Genomic DNA, 26,823 nt, shown 5'->3' with positions numbered 1-26,823 from the left:
CTGGGTAGCCCAGTGTTTTGCAAAGCACAGACTAGGCAATAGGCAATATTAAATAATGCAGAATGAGATCTATTCTATTTTCAATTTCATTTCAATCATTTAGGTTAAATCAAGGAGAATAATTCAGTATGGTGTTAGGTTTGTCACGAATGATTTTCTAATTTTTGCTAATCTCCCTTTTTAATTAAAAAAGTAAAGGTCCAGGTCTCAGAGACTTTGAGAGTGCCCAGCTAGTGTCCATTTACATTATTTTCCACTCACTGTTTTCATTTTATCAGTTAACTATTACTGTGATCAGCAGTTTTCCATGTTAGATAAAAGTACACATTTTCTGTATTGACTTACATATTATTTAAGAAAGTTAAACAGTTTAAGAAACAAGTAAATAGTAGAGCATTTAGTACTGGAATATGGCAAAAAAAAAAAAATGTGGAGGTGTAACTCTAGTGGGTGAAGTTTAGAAAACACTGAGGTACAATCACTGTGGGAATAGACACTGGATCCTGAGATCACCAACTTCCAGTAAGATGCTCCATAAACACTACACTGGCCAGAAAAAGAAAAAAATCCCCAAGTTGTTAATGTGAACTTGATGTTGAAATAGAAAAGCTGATACCTTTAAGGTAACTTGGGCATTTGATACAGTTTAAAATATGCATGAAGGTCTTTGACCAAGTTTTTATCTTTCATGTGTTATTCTTTCAAAACACTTATGACGGGACAAGCTGGGGCTCTAAATCCTGTAATGGATCAATTATTTCAGTTTATTGGTACCAAAGAAAGTCGAAGAATTTTGATGTGAACAGATTGCATATTACCTGCCCTAGATATCACCTGTTTGGACAACCAGGCATCAGACCGTTTCAGATGAAATTATTAATCAGTCAGAAAACCCAAAATGGTTTACAGTGTTAGGGCCCATTTTCATGTTTCAGTGGTTGCCAATTATTTCTGTTCCTTGGATGAACAGTGTCCATTTGTAACAAAGGTGGCCTTGTTGCAGCCATTTGGGGTAGGGATGGGGCAAGATTTGGTTGGTCAGAAATACAGAGGTGACCCATCTGCCACCAATTCCCTTAGGGACCTTCACAGAGAAAAACACCACTCAGGTTTCAGAAGTAACCTGGAGGCTTGACTGTTCGCTAGTCACCTGTGTATGACTTACGTGCAGTGTCAGGACTTGGAAGGCAACCCAGTGACGGGCTGAATGAATAACATTGAAATCTATACAAAAACAGGCTGTGTAAAGTGATTTTTAAAAAGGAGGAGCTTCTATTCTACCTTGCCTTCCAAATAGTTGTCAAAATGCTTTTTCCCCCTTAAATTGGAAAATTATGCTTCTTGGCAGTCCAGCAGCAACATTTACATCACGAGTGCTTACTAGGAAATTAGTTTTTGCTGAAAATTTGTTTTATTCAAAGTGCATGCTACATTTGCAGGGGTCAAGAGGTTTTCCAAGTTCCAAAGTTTATTTTATACCTTGATTTGTAGCATCTGGTAGAACTCACAATGTACTCTCAGCTTACGTGTAATTAGTAATGAGTTGTCTGCTTTCTTACCTTCAGCTGGCGTGGGTTATCACATCATGCAGTGTTTTTCTTTCAGTGCAGAGTGGTTTTTCAACTACATCAAAAATTCCACTAGCATCATCACCTAAGAAAATATAGGGAGAAAGTTAACAAGCTTATCTTCTTTTTCGTCTCATGCGCTCACTGGATTTTCTCTTAGCATTTATTTCAAAGGTGACTTTACTTATAAATCCATATACTGTTTATACCTGTAACATGTTCTGGAAATATGATCTTTTCTAGGGGAAACCTATATAATTAGGTGAACAGCTAATTAGATAATTAAGTAATTCTAGAAAAGCTTACAAGTTTTTTCAAATACAATAAAAAAATTACTATCATTAAGACATGAATATGAACCTGAAATTAGCTACAGTGAAATTTTAGTTTTCTGGGGACAGAAATGGAGCTTTTGATAGTGGGAGAAGCCTATTCCTATGGATTTGTGGATTAACTATCCCCCCTGACATTGCCTATCCTTCCCACTCCCAAAAGAGACTATGTTGTCACCTGCCTTAGAGTCTCTGCATGTGTGTAAGTGCTCTAATGTAGACTATTTTTTTCTTACCCTCTTTTGCTAGATAGCTTGTATTCATATTGCAAATCTTAGCTCAACTATCAATACACTGAGACTCGAGAATCATAGATTCGTCTGTGTATTTTGAACTTGCATTACACCGTAATTTTACATTGATTTGTGGTAGTCATTTGATTAATGGCTGTCTTTCAACTGTAAGCTCCATGAACATAAGGACGGTTTTTTTCCCTCACTATTGTATCCTCAGCGACTAAAGTATAGCCATTGCTTAATGAATAGTTTTGGAATGGATGATCCTATTTAAAAAGGTAGAGCTTCTGAGAAAGAGCTAAAATTCATATGACTTAGGGAAATGTCTCCCTCTTCTTAAACCCCCGTTTAAGCTGTAGGAATAGGCCTCTTGCACTGTTAAAAGCTCCATTTTCAAATAATGCTGTGACCAGCGGCATAGAAAAAGGACTTGTTTTCTGGAAAGACTGGGAATTATACTGCTGCACTTTGAGGGGGACGTTTTAAGGGCAATAGGGATAAGCGAAGTGAAGAAAATGAAGCTTTGACTCTGCTTTGTCCCAATTCTAGTCGTTCTATTTGAGGGAAGGGGGCCAAAGGAGAGTTTAGGAAAACAATACAAAGAAAGACTAACAAACTAATTTAGCAGATAATAAAGTAGAAGCTATTTTTATTCAAAGGGTTATTAGTGTTCCTAAGAATTTATTCAAAGATTATTATTGTTTGTAATGTTTGTAAGTTGTTTTATACTTACACTCTGAGGAATTAGAAGCATGTTTCTAAATTTATCTAAATAATAGATGCAATTTTACTGATAAATATACTGAAAAATAATCTGTCAAGTGCTATTTTACCACAGTTAGACTAATGCTACTTGGATTTTTTCGGACGTTCCTCTCCTGTCCCCTTTATCATAGTTAATCAGTAACAAACTATATTCTAACCATTAGCAGTGAAAATTGATGGGGACAAGAATTGGTTTGATGTAAGTGAAACTTCCCTTTGGAATTTCCTTTTCCTTTTTTATATTTTTTTAATGTCTGGGAATAATCAATTGCATTTTAATAAGAAGTTACAGAATATTCTAATTAATTGCACTTTTATTATTAAACATTTAATTCTTGTGAAAGAAACTGGAGTTTAGAATAAAAGCCCTGTTATTTGACCTTTTCAGTGATGGCCCTATTTATAGTGGAGCGTTTAGAGCTATAGTTGTACATTATAACAACTGCATCTTGAGAGTCATTATGTTCTGCAAAAAAATACACAAATTATAAGTGTGTAGCCCAGTGAATTTTCACAAAATGAACACATTCAGGTAACCAACGATGAAATCAGGAAGCAATATGACCCCTATTCCAGAAGTCCCTGTGATGCCTCGTTGCAGTAGTAAATATCCCTCCAAAGATAGTCACAGTCTAGATTTATGATATGATAGATTAGTGTCATTGTACTCCTTTCTATCTGATTTCTATTTTTTATGTTGAGACTTAGCTATGTCAGTCTATATAGTTATAGTTCATTGACTTTCATGGTCTAATAGTATTTCCTTAAATGAGTGTTCCACTACTTACTAAGCTACTTTTTGTGATGGACACTAGGTTGTTTCCGTTCTTTAGCTATTATGGTTAGTAATGCCACAAACGTTCTTTTAAATGTCCTGATGAACATACACACACATGTCTGTAAAGTATGTATTACTTAGGAATGGAATTGCCAGGTTGTAGATTATGGGTATATCCTGCCTTAGTAGATATTTCTAAACAAGGTTCCAGAGTGATTGCATCAGTCTCCATTCCCATTAGCAATAGCAAGAGTACCGGTCACTCCACATCCTCGGCAGGACTGAAAAATTTCCTGCCTCCTGCGTTCTAAGGTTGTGTACACATGGTATGTGCCATGCGATTTTATTTAACCTTTATTAAATAACTTCTCTAATTTTTTTAATTTTTTTTTTTTTGCGGTACACGGGCCTCTCACTGCTGTGGCCTCTCCCATTGTGGAGCAAAGGCTCCGGATGCGCAGGCTCAGCGGCCATGGCTCACAGGCCCAGCCGCTCCGCGGCATGTGGGATCTTCCCGGACCGGGGCACGAACCCGTGTCCCCTGCATCGGCAGGCGGACACTCAACCACCGCGCCACCAGGGAAGCCCCTCTAAATTTGTAAACATAACTTGTTTCATATATATATATCCCTGACTTGGGTTTACATCCTAGAGAGCAGAGGTCATGTATAACACACTTCTCTAACCTCGAGTGAATCTAGTATAGCAAGCATTCGATGAACTTTTGTTAAGATGAATCTTGACTCTTCATATTGCTCCGTTAAAAGACAATAGATAGGGTGAGAGAGAAAAAGCACTAGAAGAGGAACAATATAAATATAGTCTACTGAGAAAGACAAAAAGTAAGTACAGGATCCTTCGTTTTTGCTATATTTTATTTTTCATTTATGTATTCATCCACTCAGTTTCATGTTGGTGCTGAAAAACAAAATCAGTGGTTCCTACCGTCTACATGTTTATTGCTTCCGTTTTCACTCTACAGTGTAAAATATAATTAAAAATTATATTTCCCTACATGGTGAGCCTAACTATATTTCTTCAGGAAGATGGTTTGGTTATTACAGAAGCTAGCTAAGTTATATCTCTCTTTACCCATCAATACCCAAGTGAAGAGAAATGACAAACCCAACATCAATCTCTTTTTTTACTCCTTCAAGAAAGAAAACGAGCTTATGTGCCTAAAAGCTGTATTTGTGTGTCTGAGGACCAAAAGACAGTACTACTTCCAATTCTCTTTTTTTACCCAACTGCTTTCAAAATAAGCAAATAAACACAGGGAAGAATAACAACTTACCCCAATGCCTTGATGGAATTTCATCGTAACAGTTCTTACTTCACTGAAAATAAGAGATTCCTATAGAAATGATAATCAACCTCCTGTGAGTATATGGAGCTCATAAAATTTAAAGAGTTTCTAAAGGTCAGCGAGCATTGAAGGCTTTGTCCTGGGGATAAATTTCTAAGTAACCCTGAGGAGAAAGAGAGAGGGAGGAAAAGGAAAAGGTTTAACTTGATGAAAGTAAAATGTGCAAACTCAACAGTTTCTGGATTATCATTTAATTACAGCCATCAATCAGCTCATATCTGCCTTTTCCCGATACTCAAGAAATTCAGGCTAAAGCCATACAATCCAACCAACGGAGAATACATAGCGCATTAAGAATCCTAAGGATAGGAAGCGATATTTAAGAAACTACCTGATAGGAGATCTTAGGAAAGTACCTAAAAGCAGGATAGTGGAATCCATCTTTCAACAAATACTGGGAAAACCCAAGAGTAAAATTATCCTTTAATTAATAAGACAAACTACTTATTGCTTCCTCTTCCGTACCAGTTTAGAGATTTTCCATTAAGTGATCCTTTTCAAAGGGCTTTGCTTTCTAAATCGTTTTATTTCAATCCATACTTTTACTAATGCATGAAACTGGCCTGCAGTTACTCATTTTATGAACATGATTTTACATTCTTTTAAAACAAGGACGATTTGAAGTTGAGCTTTTAGAAATACATTTGCTTCATTAATTGGCACTGGGGAATGCCAGCCTGTGTCTTTATGGGCAGGTATTATTTTTTGGTTAAAAATATTTTAATTTCTTCTTATTGAGGGGTTCATACTGACTGTCCCTAAATTCTGTAGCGAAGGAATTAAATAGCATTAGGCTTTTTAAGCTTCAAAGTGTTCAGAAAAGTGTTTCAACCATGGTAATCCCCTTGTCGCGCTGCCTTTATCTCCCGCCAGGTACCTAAATGCTTCCGTCTTCTTCTCGGGCAGATAATTGCAAAGAGGATGGAACTAGAGAAAAGAGTTGAGCTGGTGCCGAGCAATGGATATAAAAAGAAGTGTCACCCTAGTGAAAGTAAATAGACTCTGAGACTGTAATCTCTGCCCTTATTTATCTTTGAAACCATAAATGCCCAGGGGAAAGCTTGTTGTTCATTTAGCTACAGAAACTTATGTCTGCAATCCTGTATGGTTTTAACCTGTTTGTATTTCCATACTTTCCGTCGTAGCAATCTTGGAACCACCTAGGTTTTCTCTCTAAATATGGGTTTTATTCCAGTGGCGTTGTTGGCCATAGCCTTCGAGAGTCTCTGTGTTTTCAAACTAATAATATGTTCATTACCTGTTTTTTCCAACAGAGTTCGTCAGGCGATTTAATGATCAGAAACATTCAGTTGAAACACAGTGGGAAATATGTTTGTATGGTGCAGACAGGGGTGGACAGTGTTTCATCTGCCGCTGACCTCATAGTAAGAGGTAAACATTAATGGCTCCGTGTGCTTCTTTAATTTCGCCTCTTAACTGAGCCTTTCTAACTGAAAAACCATGATGAGATAGCATATGAACATGTGAGTTATAGAATATTGATTTGATCCCCCTGCCCAAATAGACCAGAAGATGTGAGAATAAGGATGGGTGCTAATTCAAAGAAATAAAAATCTCAACTCTGTCGCTCCAATAGCTCTCACTGTAATAAGCATTCCACAGCTGCTGTCAAGCTGATGTGTTTTTGAGTATGTCATTAATAACAGCAGTAGTGTTTAATATGAAAGAGAGTAGCGATAGTGGGTGTGTGTGTCTGCTTCCAAAATAAAACACAGGATCACCTAGGATGCCTGAGAAAATTTGCCAGTCTGAGCTACCGGCCAAAGTGCTGATCTGCTACTGAGCTGAAAAATCACCCAGTGTGCATGGTAGAATAAAACAGCTCTGAATTACAAACTGGGAACTACAGAGATGTCCCAGAAGATTAAAGAAAAAGGTTTCGCGCCCGAAGTAAAGGATATTGAATTTGGAACAGGGCAGGAACCCTGCTGAATAGAGGGCTCAAAGAGCAGGTTTCATTTGCAATTGTGGAGTATTATGCCTTTGGAATTCATGGTTCAAAATGCAGATTTAATATCTAGCAACAGGAATGTGAAAGGAAAACAGTGGAAGTTTTGTTGCCAGGTAAATGTCCTCTTTCCCTAAGTGCTTTTGAAATTGGGATCCGTTGAAGGGGTCCAAGTGCTATGGGGCATGTTCTTCACATTGGTGGAAGAGAATGACGTTTATGGAACTGCTAAATATTGTTTGCATTTTTGCCTTAGGTTCACCTGGACCACCAGAAGACGTAAAGGTAGATGAAATTACAGATACAACAGCCCAACTCTCTTGGAAAGAAGGCACAGACAACCACAGCCCAGTTATATCCTATTCTGTCCAGGCACGGACCCCTTTCTCCGTGGGTTGGCAGACGGCCACAACAGGTAAAGTGGGAGAGGCAAATGCCACCGGTACCTATGTATGGATTTCAGGTCAACCCTAAGACGTGCAGACGTTTACCTCTCTGAAATATTCCTTTGTAGTGCCTGAGGTCATTGATGGGAAAACACACACAGCTACGGTAGTCGAGTTAAATCCATGGGTGGAATACGAATTTCGGGTTGTAGCCAATAACAAAATCGGAGGTGGAGAACCCAGTTTACCCTCAGAAAAAGTAAGAACTGAGGAGGCAGGTTAGTGGTTTTTGTTTCCTGAGTCATGGCTTCATAGGTTTTTCTGGGTGTGTATTTCCACTTGCCTTGCGCTTGATCTCCAGCCTCGATGATGCATTGTCGCAATTATCTGAACTATCTAACGGCAGACTGGCCATATGGCATTTGTCAAAAGACACGTGTAAGTGATTCTGATGTAGTGTGACATTTGCAAGAGTTCAGTCCATCGTCAGCATTCATTAGTGCATGTAGAGTGAATATGTTTTTGTCACTTAAGGTTATAATTACTATCTGATATAGTCACCCTGTTAACAGGGGAAGTGCTGTTTTCATTTATAACAAGCATTGACAAATTGGTAGGATAATGACTTCTGGGAGTTCAGCTGCTAGGAAATCTCATTCTGCCACCAAGCTTAAGCGATTGATGAATAGGTATATTTTGGCCCCTTGAGTATTAAATTAAGAGAGAATTATTGTTAAAATTTTCCATGTGGGGCAATTATTAATATTAACCATAAGACTCTTTTTATAATGCTAAAAATAGCCTAACATTGAAACTGCAAAGTAGAAACTGTACATGGTATCACGTTATTGAGGCATCAGAGAGGACTTAAGACTTTCCTTTTCAGAGTCCACAGTATTAATTAAGACTAACTAAAATTATGTTTGAAATACAGCCAATATATCACTTTGGAACAAAGCCAAGATAGAAGTCATGGAATACATTTCAATAATTTTAATGATGCTCTTTTACACGGGACAATGCATATAATGTTTATGCCAGGTATTGTGAGAAATTGGGGAGCCATGTCTGTCTTGATGCTCAGTTCATTTATTCACACAACACATATTCAGGAAGTACCTGCTGTTCACTGAGCACTTTCTAGGTACAGTGGGTACAGCTCTGAACGCAGCAAAGGCCCATCTTCAGGGAACTTATGTTCTAGGTGTGTCATGGGATTTATTAAGCATAAATTTCTCAGCATAAAAGCCTGTGTGAGGTTCATAAAGATTATCTCGTAACGGGATTTGAGGATTTAAGTATGGGTCATCTTTATATAGAGGCAATGTTGTTCTGAGAACTAAATATGTACTTGAAATAGTCACAAGTTAAATGTTCATGCTGACGTGGATGGACCTAAAGATTATCATACCAAGTGAAGTCAAGTCAGACAGAGAAAGACAAATATCACTTATGTGTGGACTCTAAAAAAATACTGATACAAATGAGCTTACTTACAAAACAGAAATAGACTCACAGACATAGAAAACAAACTTATGGCTACCAAAGGGGGAAGGAGAAGGGCAGGATAAATTAGGAATTTGGGATTAACAGGTACACACTACTATATATAAAGTAGGTAAACAACCAGGACAACCAGTTCCCTGTATAGCACAGGGAACTATATTCAATATCTTGTAATAACCTATAAGGGAAAAGAATCGGAAAAAGAATATATATGTGTGTGTATATATGTGTGTATATATATAAACACTGAATCACTTTGCTGTATACCTGAACAATTGTAAATCAACTATACCTCAATTTAAAAAATCGCTTTGAAACTGGGGGAAGAAAAATGTCCATATGGGATTGATTTATCATCATCCCTGATGAATCACTTTTTCTTGTTTTATTAACCTTCACACTGAGTCATTGTTTTCTTACTGTTTGAGATATTTTGAATATTTAATAATTTTATGCAAATATAAAGCATGTGATGATCTCCCTCAAAGATATATATATATATATATATATATACACATATATATGCACACACATATATACACACATATAATTGCATATATACACCCACGTGTGCACGTGCACACACACACACACACACACACACACACACACACACGTGTAATGTGCCAATGATCAAATTATTTTAAGTATTAAAAGTAAACAACAGGGCTTCCCTGGTGGCGCAGTGGTTGAGAGTCTGCCTGCCGATGCAGGGGACACGGGTTCGTGCCCCGGTCCGGGAAGATCCCACATTGCCGCGGAGCGGCTGGGCCCGTGAGCCATGGCCACTGAGCCTGCGCATCCAGAGCCTGTGCTCCGCAGCGGGAGAGGCCACAACAGTGAGAGGCCCGCGTGCCGCAAAAAAAAAAAAAAAAAAGTAAACAACATTGCGTCTTCTTTCAGATAAATATTACTAGATGCTAGCAGGGTTTCAGTCTTTCTTTCTAACCTTGCAGTGCCGGAAGTGCCTCCTTCAGATGCCAGTGGAGGAGGTGGGAGCCGGTCTGAACTGGTGATCACCTGGGATGTAAGTGTCTGCACAGCACCTGCCCCTCAGGGTGACGCCCTTCCCACACTCATGGCATCCTGGATGGTGCTAGTGGTGGTGGCTGGAACTAATAGCCAATAGTTTTGAGTGTTCACTCTGTGTAAATCATTGTTCCTAGCATTTTGAAATTTTTTTCATTTTATCCTCGCAACATTTTTTAGGTGAAAGCACTAAGGCATAGAGATGTTAAATAATTTGCCCGAGGTCATCTGGCTGGTAAACATAGGGTGAGAGTCTAGTCCTGGCTGTTTACTCTGGAGCTGCTCCCCCGCTGGTGATGCACACGCCACTTCTCCAGCCAGGGCTGCGTCCTAGCCATTCTCTCAGCCCTTGCTTTAAGTCATAATTAGGAAAAATATTAATTAACAAAGTCAGAAGGCACTAGAATTGTCTACATTATTTGAAGATGTGGATGGAAAAATAAGAAGTCGAGAGATTGTGGAGTGTCAATAGGAATTTTTGGCATGATGCAAATACAGCTTTGAGTTTAATATATTGTTTTTATTTCCTTTTTTAAAGTTTTACTCTTGCTCTGAATTATCATGTCAATGTGTAGTTTTTTTCTATAAAATCAACATTATGGATGAGATGATTTTTATTTGATTTAGAGATGCAGTATTTCAACTGAAAGTATATCTTTATTATTCAGAACTCAAATTAGGGCTGCAAGATGCTCAAAAACCTGAATAATTTAGGAAAATTCCAGTTAGTTACCTGATGGCTATGAAAGAGTGGCATATGTTTATTTAAAAGCAGCTGACTGTCCGTCCCCCTGACCTTTTTCTCCTTTTTTAATCCAACCACTTAATACAATGTGGATTATTATTTGATGGCTTTTACAAAAGACTCCGCATTAGAGCTGCATTTATTTTTGCCTTGCTCTCGTGTGAAAGCGTGAGTTAATACGCCTTTCCTTTACAGCCAGTCCCTGAAGAACTACAGAATGGTGAAGGTTTTGGATATGTTGTTGCCTTCCGCCCTGTCGGAGTAAGCAACTGGATCCAGACAGTGGTCACATCTCCTGATACCCCAAGATATGTCTTTAGAAATGAAAGCATCCTGCCATTTTCACTGTATGAAGTTAAAGTGGGTGTTTATAATAACAAAGGTGAAGGACCATTTAGCCCAGTGACAACAGTGTTCTCTGCAGAAGAAGGTATGGAAAGGCTATGATTAGACAGATGGTCTTCAACTTAATGATTTTTTGACTTTACAGTGGTGTGAAGCGAGACACATTTCAGTAGAAATTGCACTTCGAGTTTCTAATTTTAATCTTTTCCTGGGCTAGTGATACGGAGTAAAATGATCTCTCAGGATGCTGGGCAGCAGTAGCTACAGCGCCTAGTCAGCCAGACAACCACAAGGGTAAACAGTGGATATACTTAAAATTATTCTGAACCATGCAACCGTTCTATTTTTCACTTTCAGTACAGTAGTCAATAAATTGCAGGAGATACTCAACACTTTATTGTAAAATAGGCCTTATATTAGATGATTTTGCCCAACTGTAGGCTAATGTAAGTGTTCAGAGCCTGTTTAAGGTAGGCTAGGCTAAGCTTTGCTGTTTGCCATATTAGGTTTATTAAATGCATTTTTGACTTATGATATTTTCAAATTAAGATGTGTTTATCGAGATGTAACCCCATTATAAGTCAAGGAAGATCTGTATGTCAGTTCCACACTTAATCAGCCAATTGTGCTCCAAAAACCCATTTGGAAGTCCTTTGTGACTTCAGATATATTTCTTGAAAAGGGGAATGACTGAAGTCATAGTTACTAGTCCGGGTAATAAAGATCAACCATGCTTACTTGAAGTGTGAGACTCAATGGGTAGTTAGAGGGGGTAATAATTAGTTAATAATATGCTTCTGAGGAATATATTGAGTTCCAGTCTGTGAAGCAGGAAGCAGCACAGCCTTCTACAGCTTTCTTCTTTGGGAGGTAAGATTAAGATATTCTTTTTGAAGTGCTGTAGTCTGAAGTTTTATGGTGGTTCCTAGACCTGAGAAAGAGGTTTAGCAGGTTGGAGAGGGACGACCAGAAGCCTGACATTGGGGAGGTATGGAATATGGAGGTTTGAGGATGGGTTTCACCAGTTCTAGTCAGTATAGATTCATACATACTCCACTCTGGACTCACTCCCTTTCTCTGCCTTTCTGTCCCAGAAAGTAATAGTAAAAATAATAGTAATGTTAGGAGAATCCTATGAACTTGCCATTTTATAGGTCAAAAGCAGCTGAATATTGGCTATCGCATGCGGTTCTAGCTAGTTAGAATGGCAGGAGCTAGCATGTATTACATGCTTGCTATCAGCCAGACATTACCTAATTTGAATTTTCCAAGGAGGAATGACAAGTAGGTACTTGTCATTTGTTATTTCCCACTTACACAGGAGAAAATGGAAGCTTGATGAAAGAAATTAATGAACTTGCCAAAATCCATACAGACCTACTGAGCTAGTAGTTTAACCCCGGGCCTTTGCTCTTGAGTAGTTTGAGCTCACGAAATATGATTTCACAGTATCTCCTCTATCCTCCAAGCCTTACAGTAAATTGAGAAAGTGGGTCCACAGTTGTCATTCCTGAAAACAGTAAGGAGGCTCAATTTTTCATCATACTGTCACCTCCTATGTTTGTTCTCTCTTTTCCCACTGAGTTCTGAGAGAAAAAGGGAGCAGGATTTTTAAATTTTTTGCAAAACCAAGAGCTTTTATATTCATAGCCAGACCCCATCTCCAAGAGTTGCTGAGAAGGATTATCATTACAAGAGCAGGTCAGGAGTCTGAGGGGTGATGACAATTCAATTAACCAGGGAGTTTGGGTAGACGGGGTTGGGGGCGGGCGGCAGCTGGGAAGGAGGGATGGCCAGAGCCTTTTAATATCTTCTTGCCTCCTGCACTTTGCTTCTCCTGTTTCCATTCTTGCCACCACTGATGATTTGGTTAAAGGTCTTTCTGTTCCAAATGTCAGAAACTGATTTGTCTTTTAAAAAAGCAGGGATTGGGGCTTCCCTGGTGGCGCAGTGGTTGAGAGTCCGCCTGCCGATGCAGGGGACACGGGTTCATGCCCCGGTCCGGGAAGATCCCACATGCCGCGGAGCGGCTGGGCCCGTGAGCCATGGCCGCTGAGCCTGCGCGTCCGGAGCCTGTGCTCTGCAGCGGGAGAGGCCGCAACAGTGAGAGGCCCACGTGCCACAAAAAAAAAAAAAAAAAAGGCAGGGATTTATTGGAAATATACTCGCACCTTTCATTGAATCAAAGAGAGAGGTAAATATCAAACCTCATGAAGAGCCTTAATCAGAGAAGCTCTGGGCCCTCAGAAACCTAGGGCTTCTCTAGGGCACCAGGGCTGGATTGATTGGCCTCAAGTCTTCCTCGTTTCTCCAAAGCACATTTCAAATTCTCAAGAGAAAAAAATCTAATAGGCCCATCCTTGGACCAGGGGTCTATCTCAGTATGCATCAGCCATGGCCAGGGGGCAGGATCCTTTAACGTAGAAATGGATGTTGGGGGAGGACGCATCTCTGCTCAGAGCTCCTAAGAGGAAAGAATCGCTGTGAGATCCATGAAGCCCCGAGAGTTCTCCATTACAAAGGGGATTTCCTCCTGTGTACGAAGCTCCGTGTGTGTGTGCTTATCTCCTCCAGAAGAGTACAAGATCTCATTTAACTTTGCCCCTCTTGTGGGCCTGGCTAGACAAGGCACTCACTAAATGCTTATTGAATAAATGAACTCTGTAGACCTTGACCTTTATTTGGAAAAACAAAAAATAACCTAAAATAAGTAGCACTTGTGGGCATAGGATTTCCCATAGGCACTGTGGGACGGAGAGGAGAGAAATAATGATGGGGGGAAAGTAGGATGCCAAGAAGGGAGTGCTAGAGAGGGAGCAAGTTGCCCTGGCTGTTCAGCAAGGAAAAGCCTGTGGCTGTGATGCTGTCTCTTCCTACGAAATGGAAAGTGACCAAGACATGGTTCATGTTTTCAAATATTTTTACAGAATATTTTACATGTTCAAATATGTTAAAATGCTTTTTTTAAAAAAATAAGAACTTCAATATATTTTTCTGTTCCCAAATAGAGCCTACAGTAGCTCCATCTCAAGTTTGTGCAAATAGCTTGTCTTCCTCAGAAATTGAAGTTTCTTGGAACGCTGTTCCTTGGAAGTTGAGCAATGGACACTTACTCGGCTATGAGGTAATGTCTTTTAAAATTAATTAGCTCGTGTAAGTATGTTGCCACGCTACCTTGTCTGCTTTCATTTAAAAGTCTTCTTAACAATGACATCTTAGCTAAAGTCTGACTTTTGTTCAATTTTATCACCGTATTGTTCTGTGTGACTATCAAAGGATATTGACTTTAACTCAACCAGTTGAATGAAAGTGACTTTAGTTGAGGTATAAAAGAAAAAAAAATAAAAGGAAAGGAAATCGTGTATACTGTGGGCCTAATCTGTAGCTAGTTTGGCTAAAAAATAAGAGTGAGATTGAAACATAGTATTTAAGTTCACTGGGTATATCTGCTAATAGCTCTTCCAGTGCTTTGTCTTATTTTCTTGGTGGCCTTGCTACTTCTAGGCTCTAGAGAAGTCAGCCTTGTAGAATGTAATTCTTGCCTTCAAATCATTGCCTTTGGTGAAATAAGATGAAAGGTCTGAAACGGCATAACAGAAGACCAAATGTAATGAAGTTCAGAATAGGCCACACAGAAAGTGGCTGAGGGATGAGTGACCTTGAAAGGTTTCATAAGGGTAGTAAGGTTTAACAGGACTTCAAGAAAAAAATAAGTAAACATAGAAAAAGTGGAAACATTCCAGACTGAGCATGGCACATTGAAAGAGTGGAAGGAGTGGAGTTCCACCTGCAGCAGGTGGTTCCTGTAGGGCAGGTGATGGTAGAAGGGTACAGCGGGGCCAGGTCACAGACGGCTCTGAATGTTAAGAAGAACCATTCTGGACTGGGCTCCATGTTTAGGACGGAGCAGTTAGAGAAAAGTGGGAGCAGTTGAGCTGAGAGCTGACAAGATAAAAAGCGAAGTCTTAAGAAGGTTTCTGTGACGATGAAACTGTGGTAGCCACAGCTGTGATTTCACCCCGACCCACAGCTATCTTCTTAGCAAGCTTCCCTCCTGCTTCTAATTCCTGATTCAGTGGCATATTTACATGCACGTGTTTGCAATACAGGACCGTGTACCCTGCCGCTTGCCAACATAACCTCAGTGGCTGCATGAGGGTGGCCACTTGCTCAAAGGCAGCTGACCCATGGACAGTTAAGCTGAGCTAGTCAGAGTCTTTTTTTTTTTTTGTGGTACGCGGGCCTCTCACTGCTGTGGCCTCTCCCGTTGCAGAGCACAGGCTCCAGACGCGCAGGCTCAGCGGCCATGGCTCACGGGCCCAGCCGCTCCGCGGCATGTGGGATCCTCCAGGACCGGGGCACGAACCCGTGTCCCCTGCATCGGCAGACAGACCCTCAACCACTGTGCCACCAGGGAAGCCCTAATCAGATCCTTGTTTGAAGTATTGAAGCAAGCAGCATAGAGATTGTGTTTAGTGAGTATAATGCAGTGATATGTCAAATTTAGGGCCCAGTTCAGACTTCCCAAGTGAAGGCCATGGGCAGATAGGACAAAGCTGATTTACAGAGATGAGATGGAGCAGACATACTTTCATGCAGCCCTAAAGGCTGGAGGCGACAAGGACCCATGGAGCTTAAAGAGCAAAGTAGAAGAGCTCTTTGACAATTGTCCAGTTCCTGAGTTGGCTCTTCTCTTTCTCATAATGTCACCTTGTCCTCCTTTTCAGCCATCAGCTCCCTTTACATTTGAACTTGAGAGAGTTCCTGGTCCTTGTAACCAAACAAGCAGTGACTTGAATAAATTAAAGATAAAGTAGAGAAAGGATTGGCTAGAGCAGTGGTGCTCAAAGGATGCACCATGGGCCACCTTCACCACAACTGCCTAAATTTTTGCTGAAGATGAGCCCCCAGAATCCTCCCTGGGCCCACTGAACCCAAACATCTAGGGGTGGGTGTTGTGGATGTGCATTTTTAGTAAATACCCATAGGGAAACATCTTCCTGCACACGTATGTATAGGAAGCCCTGGTCTTGACAGAGAACCTGATCACAGACAGAGCTGTCCAGACTTAAGGAAACCGAAGTGATACTGAAGAAGCAAAACACCACATAAATACAGCAGAGCAACTTGATCAGCATCTTAAAGGAAGCCAAGAACACTTGGATGGAAAATTCCTTTAATTCCCTGACAGTGAGTAGAAGCAGTGAAAGATAGTGGGCAACCAATAGTAGCTCCCCAATGATTAGAGAAATGGCATTGACAGGAATGGTAAGTGGGATGGAAGGAACACAGATGTAAAGGAGCATGATCCTGAGGTCGAACCTGTGTCAGACCCCAACTCTGCCACCCACTGTGCTGGAAGAGTTACAGCAATTCTGTGAGCCTCACTTTCCTCGCTTGCAGAATGGGAACAATGGGCCTAACCTAATTAGGATTTTGAGAGGATTGAATGAGATTAGGCACCTGTGCTTCTCACAGTTTCTGGCTCATAATAATAAGTAATGAATAAGTGTGAGCCATGTTCCAGAAGAATTTTTCAGATATTAATTTATAGATTTCTCCCCAGTAACTATTCTCAAGCAGTTCTTCGACTCCAAGCTCTTTTGCCTCGTGAGAGTTTGTGACAGCTATCAAGATGGGGTTGCCTGTGATATCCCTTCCTTCCTCGCTTTGTTTCCAAAGCTCAAGCCTTTAAGGAGATTATTTCATGTATCCTAGAGGGTGAAGAGAGAGAACATGCCACAGAGGAAAAACTACAAGAGAAATTTCAGGTGACCTTGGAGGAAACGAAGATCTGAGGCTTACAAAATCTCGTGGGTCCCACAGCTTTCGACCTGGCAGTGCCCAGGTTGGTGGCCAGACCACAGAAGGGAACAGCTGTGCTTCCCACACTCAGCAAGGACTTCTTATTCCCCAAGCATGGCAGAACTGCTGGGCCGAAAGGGATAAGACGAATGTAACAGTAAGTTATCTTGGCCAGGCTTTCGGAAGGGAGCCCCAGGAGTGACTGAAGTGGAATTTTCCATGAGCTGAGCAGGATATGAAATTCAGTGTTAAATCAAATTTACTTAAAGAAAATAGACGAGCACATTTGGCATCCCTCCAACAGCAGACTGAAGTACACATCCCCCATTCATAACTTTGTCCTTTACAAACTGTATGATAGGATCATAATTTCTGACTTGGTTGTAGCTTGTGAAGTAGTTAAGAGAAATAAGCAAGAGACTCTATATAAATGGGCTTTGTGGGCTTCCAGGCACCACAGGAATGTTACCAGTCACTGGCGATGGTTCTGACAGCTTGGCGGCAGGTAGATTTTAGAATATATCAGTTTAAGCTGATCATGAGTCGTCCAGATATGCATACTCCCTAAGAACGTAGAATTATACCACTGTGGCTCAGGTCAGGAGAGAGAGGTTGATTGAACAAGAGAGAAAACCAAAGAATCCCAGTAGTGCCACTGTAGTATCTCATGAAGTCCACACCATTTTGGAATCAGACAAACCTGCCTTCAGATCCACTGGGACAGAATATAAGCTCCACCAGCGACAGGGGATTCTGCCCGTTTGTTCACTGATGTATTCCAAGTGCCAAGAGTTGTATCTGGCACACAGGAGGCAGGCAAAAAGTTCATGTTGATTGAATAAATGCAATTTTGGCTCCATTATCTTACTGCTGTCGGCTTTGAGCACATTACGAATGCTCTCCAAGGCCCAGTTAAAACAGTAAATAACTCTCAGCATCACTGGAGAAACTTTAAGTGAGATAAAGCAGCCATTGTGAAAATGGCCCAAAGAGACTTTGGGAGCTTCTCCTTTTCTGTTTTGAATATTGGGCATTGGGATAAGATTTCATTGAAAGGGGAAATTTGAAAACCAGTGAAGTAATACAGAAACGCTTAGCACAATCTGAGTATGGGACTCGATGCTGTTGTTTGTGTTACTACTGGTGTTGCTCTTAGGTGGGGGGCAAAAAGATGCGGAGTGATGAGCATATGGGACTTTGCTCGAAATTAATGATGATGTCTTGCCTATCTGTGTAAAGAGTACCAAATTTAACATCCAAATGGAGCCTGAATACAGTATTGAAAGGACACAACTAGTGAAAGTTTGTCCCCAAGTGCTTGGTATGTATGAAAAGAAAGAAACCAGCTCAGGAAAAGGTATACTAATTGGGGCAACTTAAGAAATAATTTATATAATTATGCCAAGATAAAAATATGTATTTTCATAGTCTCAGTAATGATTTAAACAGTAACCTGCAGAGTATTTAACTCTCAGGCATGTGGCTAACTTTCTGGGTTGCAGTTTCCCCAGTGTGGCTTTACAATCGTTAATAGCACCTGCTTCCCTCTCGTCTCATCATGTGCCACATGGCGTGCTGAGCGCACATCATCATTAGTATCTAGACTCATTTTCTTTCTGATTTGACCAAGTAGTCGTCGAGCAGCTCATTTCCCTGGGCTCCAATTTATTTCATCTTCTAAGCCACAACACTCAGGCTCAGATCTTTTCTTGTGCCCTTTGCATAGGAACAAGAGATACGTACAGACAAGGTAAAGAGGATGCAGATGATTTAAGTTCATGGGTAGTGGCTGCCTGAGGAACAAAAGCTCCAAAGTTCTAGCTTGGTATATACAGTCCATTTCTTTAAAGTCATTTTGTGTCTTGAGAAGATAAAACTTGGGAGAATGACCTTGATAAGTGATGGAAACAAAAATCTGTACTTGTGAAATACTACAGGTAAGCATATTTGTGGGACTGTTGCAGGAGGGGGACCCCTTCCAGGGCCCGAGAGTGGGCTCTTGTCTAACACTCAGAAGTGAAGTGTCCGGAGAGACACACGTGCTGACAAAGCAGAAGACTTCATTGGGAAGCGGCTCCTGGGTGGAGAGCAGCAGGGTAAGGGAAGCCAGGAGAACTGCTCTGCCCACGTGGCTCAGTCTCGGGTTTTATGGGAATGGGGTTAGTTTTGGGGTTATCTCTGGACAGTCACTTTGACTCAGGGTCCTTCCTGGTGGCGCGTGCATCGCTCGGCCAAGATGGATTCCAGCGAGAAGGATTCTGGGAAGTTGGCAGGACATCTGGGCTGGCATCTCCTCTTTCCTTGTGACCTTTCCGGAATTCTTCCGGTTGGTGGTAGCTTGTTAGTTTCGCATTCCTTACCAGGACCTCCTGTTGAAGATAAATCATGCAAGTGGTCACTGCGGTGCCTGGCCAGGGCGGGCCATTTCGGTCAGTGTTTCCCCGGGAGGGGGGGCGAGGGGGAGTTGTAGATTTTTTTTAAAGGTTTGGCAGCGAAATAGAACTTGGGTAGGGAGGGAGGGGAACATAGTAGATTTATTTTTTTTCATGTGTAGCAGTGGAACATAACTAAAAATGTATACAGAAGGCCAAACTAAAACTTCACTGATACCTCTATCCTACCTCCTGTTCTAAACAGCTGTACAGAATGTGTTTAGCTCCTAACGTTTTAATTAGAATGGAAAAAGACGTCAAATATTTGAATACTTTTTTGAGAATACGAAAATTCTACTGGAAGAAACAAAGACATATGGAGAGAGTCTAATTCCTTACTATCAGAGAATTAACTTCACTCTAGAACGAGTCACATGTACGTAGGAAAATTGGATAGAGACAATTCAGGTCCATATAAATAAACAGGAAGGCAGCAAAAATGAATTGAGTAAATAAAATGCAGACTTTCTGGAGGTGGTGGAAGGATTTGTTATGCTGGAGAGAGCAGGAAGCATGTGTGTGAGTGAGAGCCACCCAAACAAAGCTGGGTTTGTTATTAGGCAAATATAGTCCCTACCAGACTGTGGCTCAGCATTGAGGGATCCAGGGGAGTAAATATCCCCGCTTCTCTCTCCTCGCACCAGCCCGTCTCCTGGCTTCTCTGTTTCTGAATTCAGGTTCGCTGCTCTCCTCTCAAAAGCCAGTAGTCAAGAGACAAGTGCTGGTAGGAATGGAAGAGTGGCTTTATTCAGGAGGCCAGCAAACTGGGAAGATGGCGAACTGGTGTCCAAAAACCAACTCTGAAGATGCTGCTCGACCATGAAAGTTTTTAAAGGGAGAATGATTTGGGGAGGCCTTCAGGGTCTTCCTTTATCTTCCACTGTGTGCAGACTTTCTTCTGATGGGTTGGTGGTGAGGTAAACAGGGCTGTGCTCCAGGAAACTTGTGCTCAGGCTGAAGTTACCATCCTCCACCTGGGCAGGGCCCTTAGTTCCTGCAGAAGAACTCAAAGGTGTTGTTATGTATATTCCTTGAGGTGGAAGCAGGACCCTGCGCCTCCACTCCCACCCCATGCACTATTATTTCTTGCCTGCTTCTCCTTTGTTTCTGTATTCCCTCCCTTCCCTGATAAGCAGTTATTTGAATCCTCCCTTTGGAACTCAGGGTAGGTCACGGAGGCTAAATGAAGCCTATTTCCTGCAAACAAGAAACTGGGTATACAGAAAGGATTTGTACTGGGAGGGCCTTACAGGGTCCTGCTCCATTTCCTCTCCATCCGGTGAGAAGCCAGAGGGTCAGCAAGTTGGTATGTAATTCACATCGGTCAGCCCTCCAGGGACTGAGAGCTAAGTAAAGAGTAGGAGATAGATCTGGATGTGTCTTCTAAAACCTGTCGAATGCATTTGCCTGCCCGATATTTATTGAAATGTGTTCCGTCTAACAGCTAAGATGAAATATTTGTCTTCCTGAAAATCTGTAAGTATACACAAAATTATTTCAGTCTGTTCTGACTAAATACCTGTACTTTAATGGCTAAAAAAGATGCCGTTTTTCAATATATTATTTTTATAAACTGCATTTCATTTTAAGCTTAAGTGAAATCTCTGATACTGTGATATGAAGGACTCCTCACAGCAGGGACATTCGTTTTTGGAATAACCAAATTACTTGCAGAAATAGAGATAGCATTTTAAATCCTGACATTCCTCAAGTTTATTTCTGTTTACTTACCGAGATAAAAAATATATTAGCTTGTGAAAGGGTATTACGGTTCTGAAGAAAAAATTATTATCAAGAAATTGGAGTCCCAGTGTTTCATGGGCACATAGAATATTAGGACTTGAGTAACTAGCTTGGTGAATTAAGGAAAAAAAAAAATCTTCCTCTCTGCTCTATCTACAAAACAGTTCTGACACCAAAAATGTGGGGTTTTTCCTCTGCACCAACCAGTTCTCTGACACCAGCTGGGGGTCCTAAAATTCAATTCAATTTTGATCCTCTGTACCTAGAGTTAGCTTCAGATCCTACGAATTGAGGGTTCAGTCCCACAAGACTGCCCTCCCCCCCCCGCCACACACACACAAACGTCAGATGCCAGGCACAAGTCCAGCCCTCCACTGACCAACTGAGGGGTTCCCACAGCCCCCTCCTTGGGTTTGATAACTTGCTAGAATGGCTCACAAAACTCAGGAACGCACTTTACTTACCATTATCCATTTATTGTAAAGGATACAACTCAGCAACAGCTAAACGGAAGAGGTGTGTAGGGCAAGGTATGTGGGAAGGGGCACAGAGCTTCCATGACCTCTCCATGCCCTCCACTCTCCCAGCACTTCAATGTGTTCACTTACTTGGAAGCCCTTCAAACCTCTTCAGTTAGGTTTTTTTTAATGGAGGCTTCACTGCATAGGAACGATTGATTAAATCATTGACTGTTAGTTAACCAAATCAAATCAACCTCCAGCCTTGTGTCAGGAGGTGGACCTGAAAGTTCCAACCCTCTAATCACAAGGTTGGTTACCCTGGCAACCAGTCTCCGTCCTGAAGATACCCAGGAGACCGCAGCCACCAGATGTCTCATTAGCATACAAAAGACACTTACCGGGGCTTCCCTGGTGGCTGTGGTTGAGAGTCCGCCTGCCGATGCAGGGGACACGGGTTCATGCCCCGGTCCGGAAAGATCCCACATGCCGCAGAGTGGCTGGGCCCGTGAGCCATGGCCGCTGGGCCTGCATGTCTGGAGCCTGTGCTCCGCAACGTGAGAGGCCACAGCAGTGAGAGGCCCGCGTACTGCAAAAAACAAAAAAACAAAAAAAACCACACTTACCACTTCTGAGATTCCACGGGTTTGCGGGGGCTGGTGCAGAGACCAAATACATATTTCTTATGTGTCTCTGTGGTGGGAAGAAGGGAGGCATTTTTAAACTGCCTGTGTTTAAGTCATTCAAGAATTCACCAATATTGGGTACTTAGTGTGTACAAGCTTCGACCCAAGCGGCAGAGCTATGGTGATGACCAAGACAAACCTGCCTCCAGAACATGATTCCACCTTAGCATTCGCCCCTCCTGCTGTTTTCTGTGCCAAGGGATGCAGTTGCTGGCACTGGCGCACACTCACACTAGCAAACCAAGGCAGGGTGACCCGCTACTGATGGAGAGAGTGGCCTGTGTCTCTCAGGCTGGGTGATGAAAAAAATGTTGAGAGCCACAATTCAGTCTTAACCACCTTCTCCTTTGGAGTTGATTTACCTTTTATTTTTCCTCCCTCTGAACTCAGAGTGAATCTACAACATGAAAATATCTGCGTTTCTTCAGTTCTGGGAAATTCTGAGACATTTTCTCTTTTATTGTTGCCTTTTCCTTAACCTCTCCTTCTGGAACTCTGGTTGGAAAATGTCATTCATCCTCAGTGTTTCTTAACTTGGCTTTCATAATTTTTCTTTCCTTCTCCGTGTTCTGGATTTATTCATTCTGTCTTCTACCTTGCAGTCTTCAGCTCAATCCTAGCACTGATTTCTTTTTTACTATTGTATTTTTCAGGTGTCAGAATTCTACTTGATATTTTTTAGATTCGCCCCATCTTTTTTCTTCGTCTCCTATTCTTGCATTATAAATTTAGTCCCTTCTCTGGTAAATTTGAACATTTTAAATATACTTATTTTAAGATCCATGTCACCTAAACGTATAATAGGCAGTCCCCTGTGGTCCAGTCTGCTGACTTTCTTTCGTGTTAGCAGGGTTCCTCATGTGCTTTGTAATAGTTCTCTCTCAGCTCATCTTTTGTAGATGCTGCCTTCATGTTCTGACAATGTTATATTAACTCTTTTCTGCACAATTATATTTTCAGAGTTTGTTCCTTCAGCCTGGACACGTTTCCTTTCTTCATCCCTGTATTGTGGTTGTGCCTATAAAATCCATATTAGTGTGGAGTTATATTCTGTCCTCTCAAGTGTAGAACTTTTACCATTTAAACCCAGAACACAACTGAGAGGAAAAACGGTGTCTTTTCTTCTTGGCTTTTTCCTCTATTAAAAAAAAAAAGACTATCCTCATATAAATATTTTTGAACAAAATTTTTATAGAACATAACTGATTATTACTTGGAAATATATATGTCACTGCTTTATTTCTTTATGCTTTAGTTATATGCATATTTATTCAACTTTTAAAGTAAAGCTATTTAAGAAGATTATATAATAAGTTTGAACTAATATCATGCTCAATTTTGGCACTAATTTTCTCTATGATTAAATATTTCCAATACCTGTCAGAAACTAATATCTAAAAATAAATCTCTCATTCTGATACATGGAGATTGGTTAAAGTACTTCAGAAACAAACTGCTATCAAGAGCTTTCAGACACCTTCTATGAACTGATTTATAAAAGATAATCCATATGCTAATTGAAAATTATTTTTATTCTTTAAATCAGTCTCCTAAGGAATGATTTCTTAGGCAACTTATATTGAAGTAATTTGAATACAGAAAGAATGGCGCATGGATGGAAACCTAACAAGAGGCCAGTGTGTATCACAGGATGATATTGATTGAGTTACTTGAGTTCTCCCTGCCTTTGCCATTCCATGTGTTGAATGACAATTATTAAAGCTCATAATTATGTGATCTTTTTCCCAATCTGTGCTCTATTCTAGGCCACAAGTTTTCAGGCTGACTACAGTGTTTTATTATAATTATCGATTGTGTCATTCTTAGTTTCATAACTAGACAGTGTTTTAAAGAGCAGGGAGCGTCTTATCATGGTGGTCATCTAAACCTAAGCAGTACCTCCGCTGTTTACAGTTGGTGCATTTAGAATGTTTGTGAGTTTTCCGTATCCATTAACAATTTGCGGGATGTGGCTTTATAAAAGACAGTTTGGCATGTTATCCTTAATTAGTGAATAAAATCTATGTGGTTTTCTTTGATAATGGTAAATGGTATCTGTCATATCTGTGGATGTGTTTTGCTAATTTATATTTGATGCTTTAAAGCTGTAGGAGGTGCATATTCAATTCAGTCCTAATTATTTGGGTTTACGTCCTCCTTTCAAGGTTTTTCTGAAAAGTAATAACTTCTTTCCAGGGAAAACGCACATATACACATACGTGAGCCCAGCATTTTGCATGAATTTAAGGGGGCCTTGATATCAATATAAATATACATGCATAATATACACACACATATATACATGCACATATATAGGGAAAATATTGATCTTGCATGATATTAATATGCTAATTTGGAATTATTATGGAAAAACCTGAGATTTTATATTTTGCTGTTAATCTTTTTTAAAGAAGTAATTTTATAGTTGCTCATTTTTTTAAAGTAACTTTAGGTGTATTTTTCTCAGAGGCCTGAAATGGGTTTACCCTATGCAACCCATAAACACGTTTTGTTTAGCCCACAGACAAATGGGGCCAACTCTAAATTTGGGACATTTCACATTAAAATCAGGATTTTTGCTTTCTTTTAAAAAAAGACCTGTAAACACTGGGTCCATCTTCCCCCCATCAACCAGAGCTGCGTAGAGGCTCCATTACGAAGATGGAACGTGCCTGTCTCCTTTGCCGCAGTTCCCACACGTCTCTACTGCCTTCATGACTCTGATGGCTGAGCATCGATTGCCATTTTCATTGTGCTCAAGCAGCCGTTTACTTACAGAAATTATAGAACTGGTTTCCTGTTTTCATATTTTGCTATCGAAGTAGATAAATGAAAGTCAAACCAAAAGGGCAAAGACTGCAAGAAAAACAGGAAAGTGCCTCTTTCTTTGTTATTTTTAATAAATTTATTCATTTAATTTATTTACTTTTGGCTGTGTTGGGTCTTCGTTGCTGTGCGCAGGCTTTCTCTACCTGCGGTAAGCAGGCTTCTCATTGCAGTGGCTTCTCCTGCTGTGGAGCACGGGCTCTAGGCTCCCAGGCTTCAGTATTTGTGGCACGCGGGCTCAGTAGTTGTGGCACACGGGCTTAGTTGCTCTGCGGCATGTGGGATCTTCCTGGACCAGGGCTCGAACCTGCATCCCCTGCGTTGGCAGGCAGATTCTTAACCACTGCGCCATCGGGGAGCCCCAAGTGCCTGTTTCTTTAGGAAAGTAAAAAATATGTACTCAGTCTGCTTTATGTATTTGTGTTACATGTCCAACCCCTGCTTTAGATGGTCAGATGGTGATATCTGGTCTCAGCACGAGGAATAGTTGCACTTTTCATGAGCCATTTGTTTGGTGGTTTTGTTGCTGTTTTTATTTTATGAAGGATCCAAACTGTCTAGCAAAGCATAGTAGGACTTCATAGCATAAATCGGAGTTCACTGGGGAACATGTCTTATTATTGTATTTTTCTACTTTTATTTCTTTATTTTGTCAAATACTCTCAAAACATTTTTATATTTTTATACTGTAAATGTATATATCTTCATAAGCAGTCTCAGATCATTTTGCACGATTCACAATAATGAAATACAAGTAAAACATTTCAATATATCCATATATTAACCTATGTTACCTGCCTTCCTGTTCTCTGCAGCAGCTCTGCCTACTCGGGGGTCTTGGTGACACTTGGCCATCACTGTAGGACGAGCCAGTGGCCAGCTGGCTTTTCAGTGGTCTTTGCTCTGACAGGTCCCTTTCTTCACAGAAAGCATCTTCACCATCCGTCAGAGTTTAAGCATAGCTGTCAGCCTTCCAGCGTTGAGCCTGAGCCAGGTTGATTAGGGTCTGGGAAGGAGAAGCAGCTCACTCTCTTAGAAATGCAGATTTTTTCCCTTCATTTTCTCATTTATAAGGCTATGGGCTAGTAGCATGTAGCACTTACTGTCTTTGAATTTATCTGGTTTATTTGTGTACTTATTACCTGTCTCCCCCAGGAGTCCCTTTTCTTTCACGTCTGTGGCACAGAGCCTAATGCAGCACCTAGCACATAGTAGGTCCTTAAAAACTACTTGTGGAACAAATGGTAAAGTAAATAAATTACAGTGCCCATTTTAATAAAAATCACTTAATTTAAAGGATGCTGTTTTGTCAGTCCTTCTCATCTTTTATGTTTTCTGTCCACCAGGTGCGGTATTGGAATAATGGAGAAGAGGGATCATCGAGCAAACTGAAAGTGGCAGGAAATGTGACATCGGCCAGACTCCATGGCTTGAAGAGCAACTTGGAATATTACACGGCTGTCCGGGCTTTCAACAGCGCTGGTACCGGTCCCTTTAGTGCCACAGTTAATGCAACCACCAAGAAAACTCGTATGTATCTTGTGATTTTTTTAACGTCAAAAAAATACTTTGCATTTAAAATGGTAGCCTTCTTTATCATTTTAGATGGACAACACAAGTCAGTAAGCCCAATGAATGATGGAAACCCAACTCCAATCCCTTGTAAACTCAGAGGCACACATACATGTCTTCCTGATACCCCTAAATCTTCAGTTAGAAACCCCATGTGAAAATGAATGTGCATCTTTTGAAAAATTTTAGAGTGGGATGTTTAGTCACGTCCATCCACTTTTCTTTTAAAATGTGATCAAGCTAATTGGTTTATTTCATGTATTTTTAGTTCTCCAA

General features: G+C 40.7%; 1 protein-coding gene across 1 annotated transcript in view; it reads left to right on the top strand.

The window, feature by feature from the left end:
- CNTN3 (contactin 3) overlaps positions 1-26,823 on the top strand; it is a 323,792-nt gene that overhangs the window by 277,408 nt on the left and 19,561 nt on the right. The window contains exons 14-20 of the mRNA XM_060022922.1: positions 6,320-6,437; positions 7,271-7,429; positions 7,529-7,678; positions 9,863-9,933; positions 10,876-11,110; positions 14,034-14,149; positions 26,322-26,505. Of these exons, the coding sequence (XP_059878905.1) occupies positions 6,320-6,437; positions 7,271-7,429; positions 7,529-7,678; positions 9,863-9,933; positions 10,876-11,110; positions 14,034-14,149; positions 26,322-26,505 (1,033 nt within the window). The remainder of the gene's footprint in view (positions 1-6,319; positions 6,438-7,270; positions 7,430-7,528; positions 7,679-9,862; positions 9,934-10,875; positions 11,111-14,033; positions 14,150-26,321; positions 26,506-26,823) is intronic.

Source organism: Delphinus delphis, chromosome 10 (genome assembly GCF_949987515.2).
Source record: "Delphinus delphis chromosome 10, mDelDel1.2, whole genome shotgun sequence".
Taxonomy (NCBI): domain Eukaryota; kingdom Metazoa; phylum Chordata; class Mammalia; order Artiodactyla; family Delphinidae; genus Delphinus; species Delphinus delphis.
Note: the sequence above shows the minus strand (reverse complement) of the source record. Positions and strands in the feature narration are given on the sequence as shown.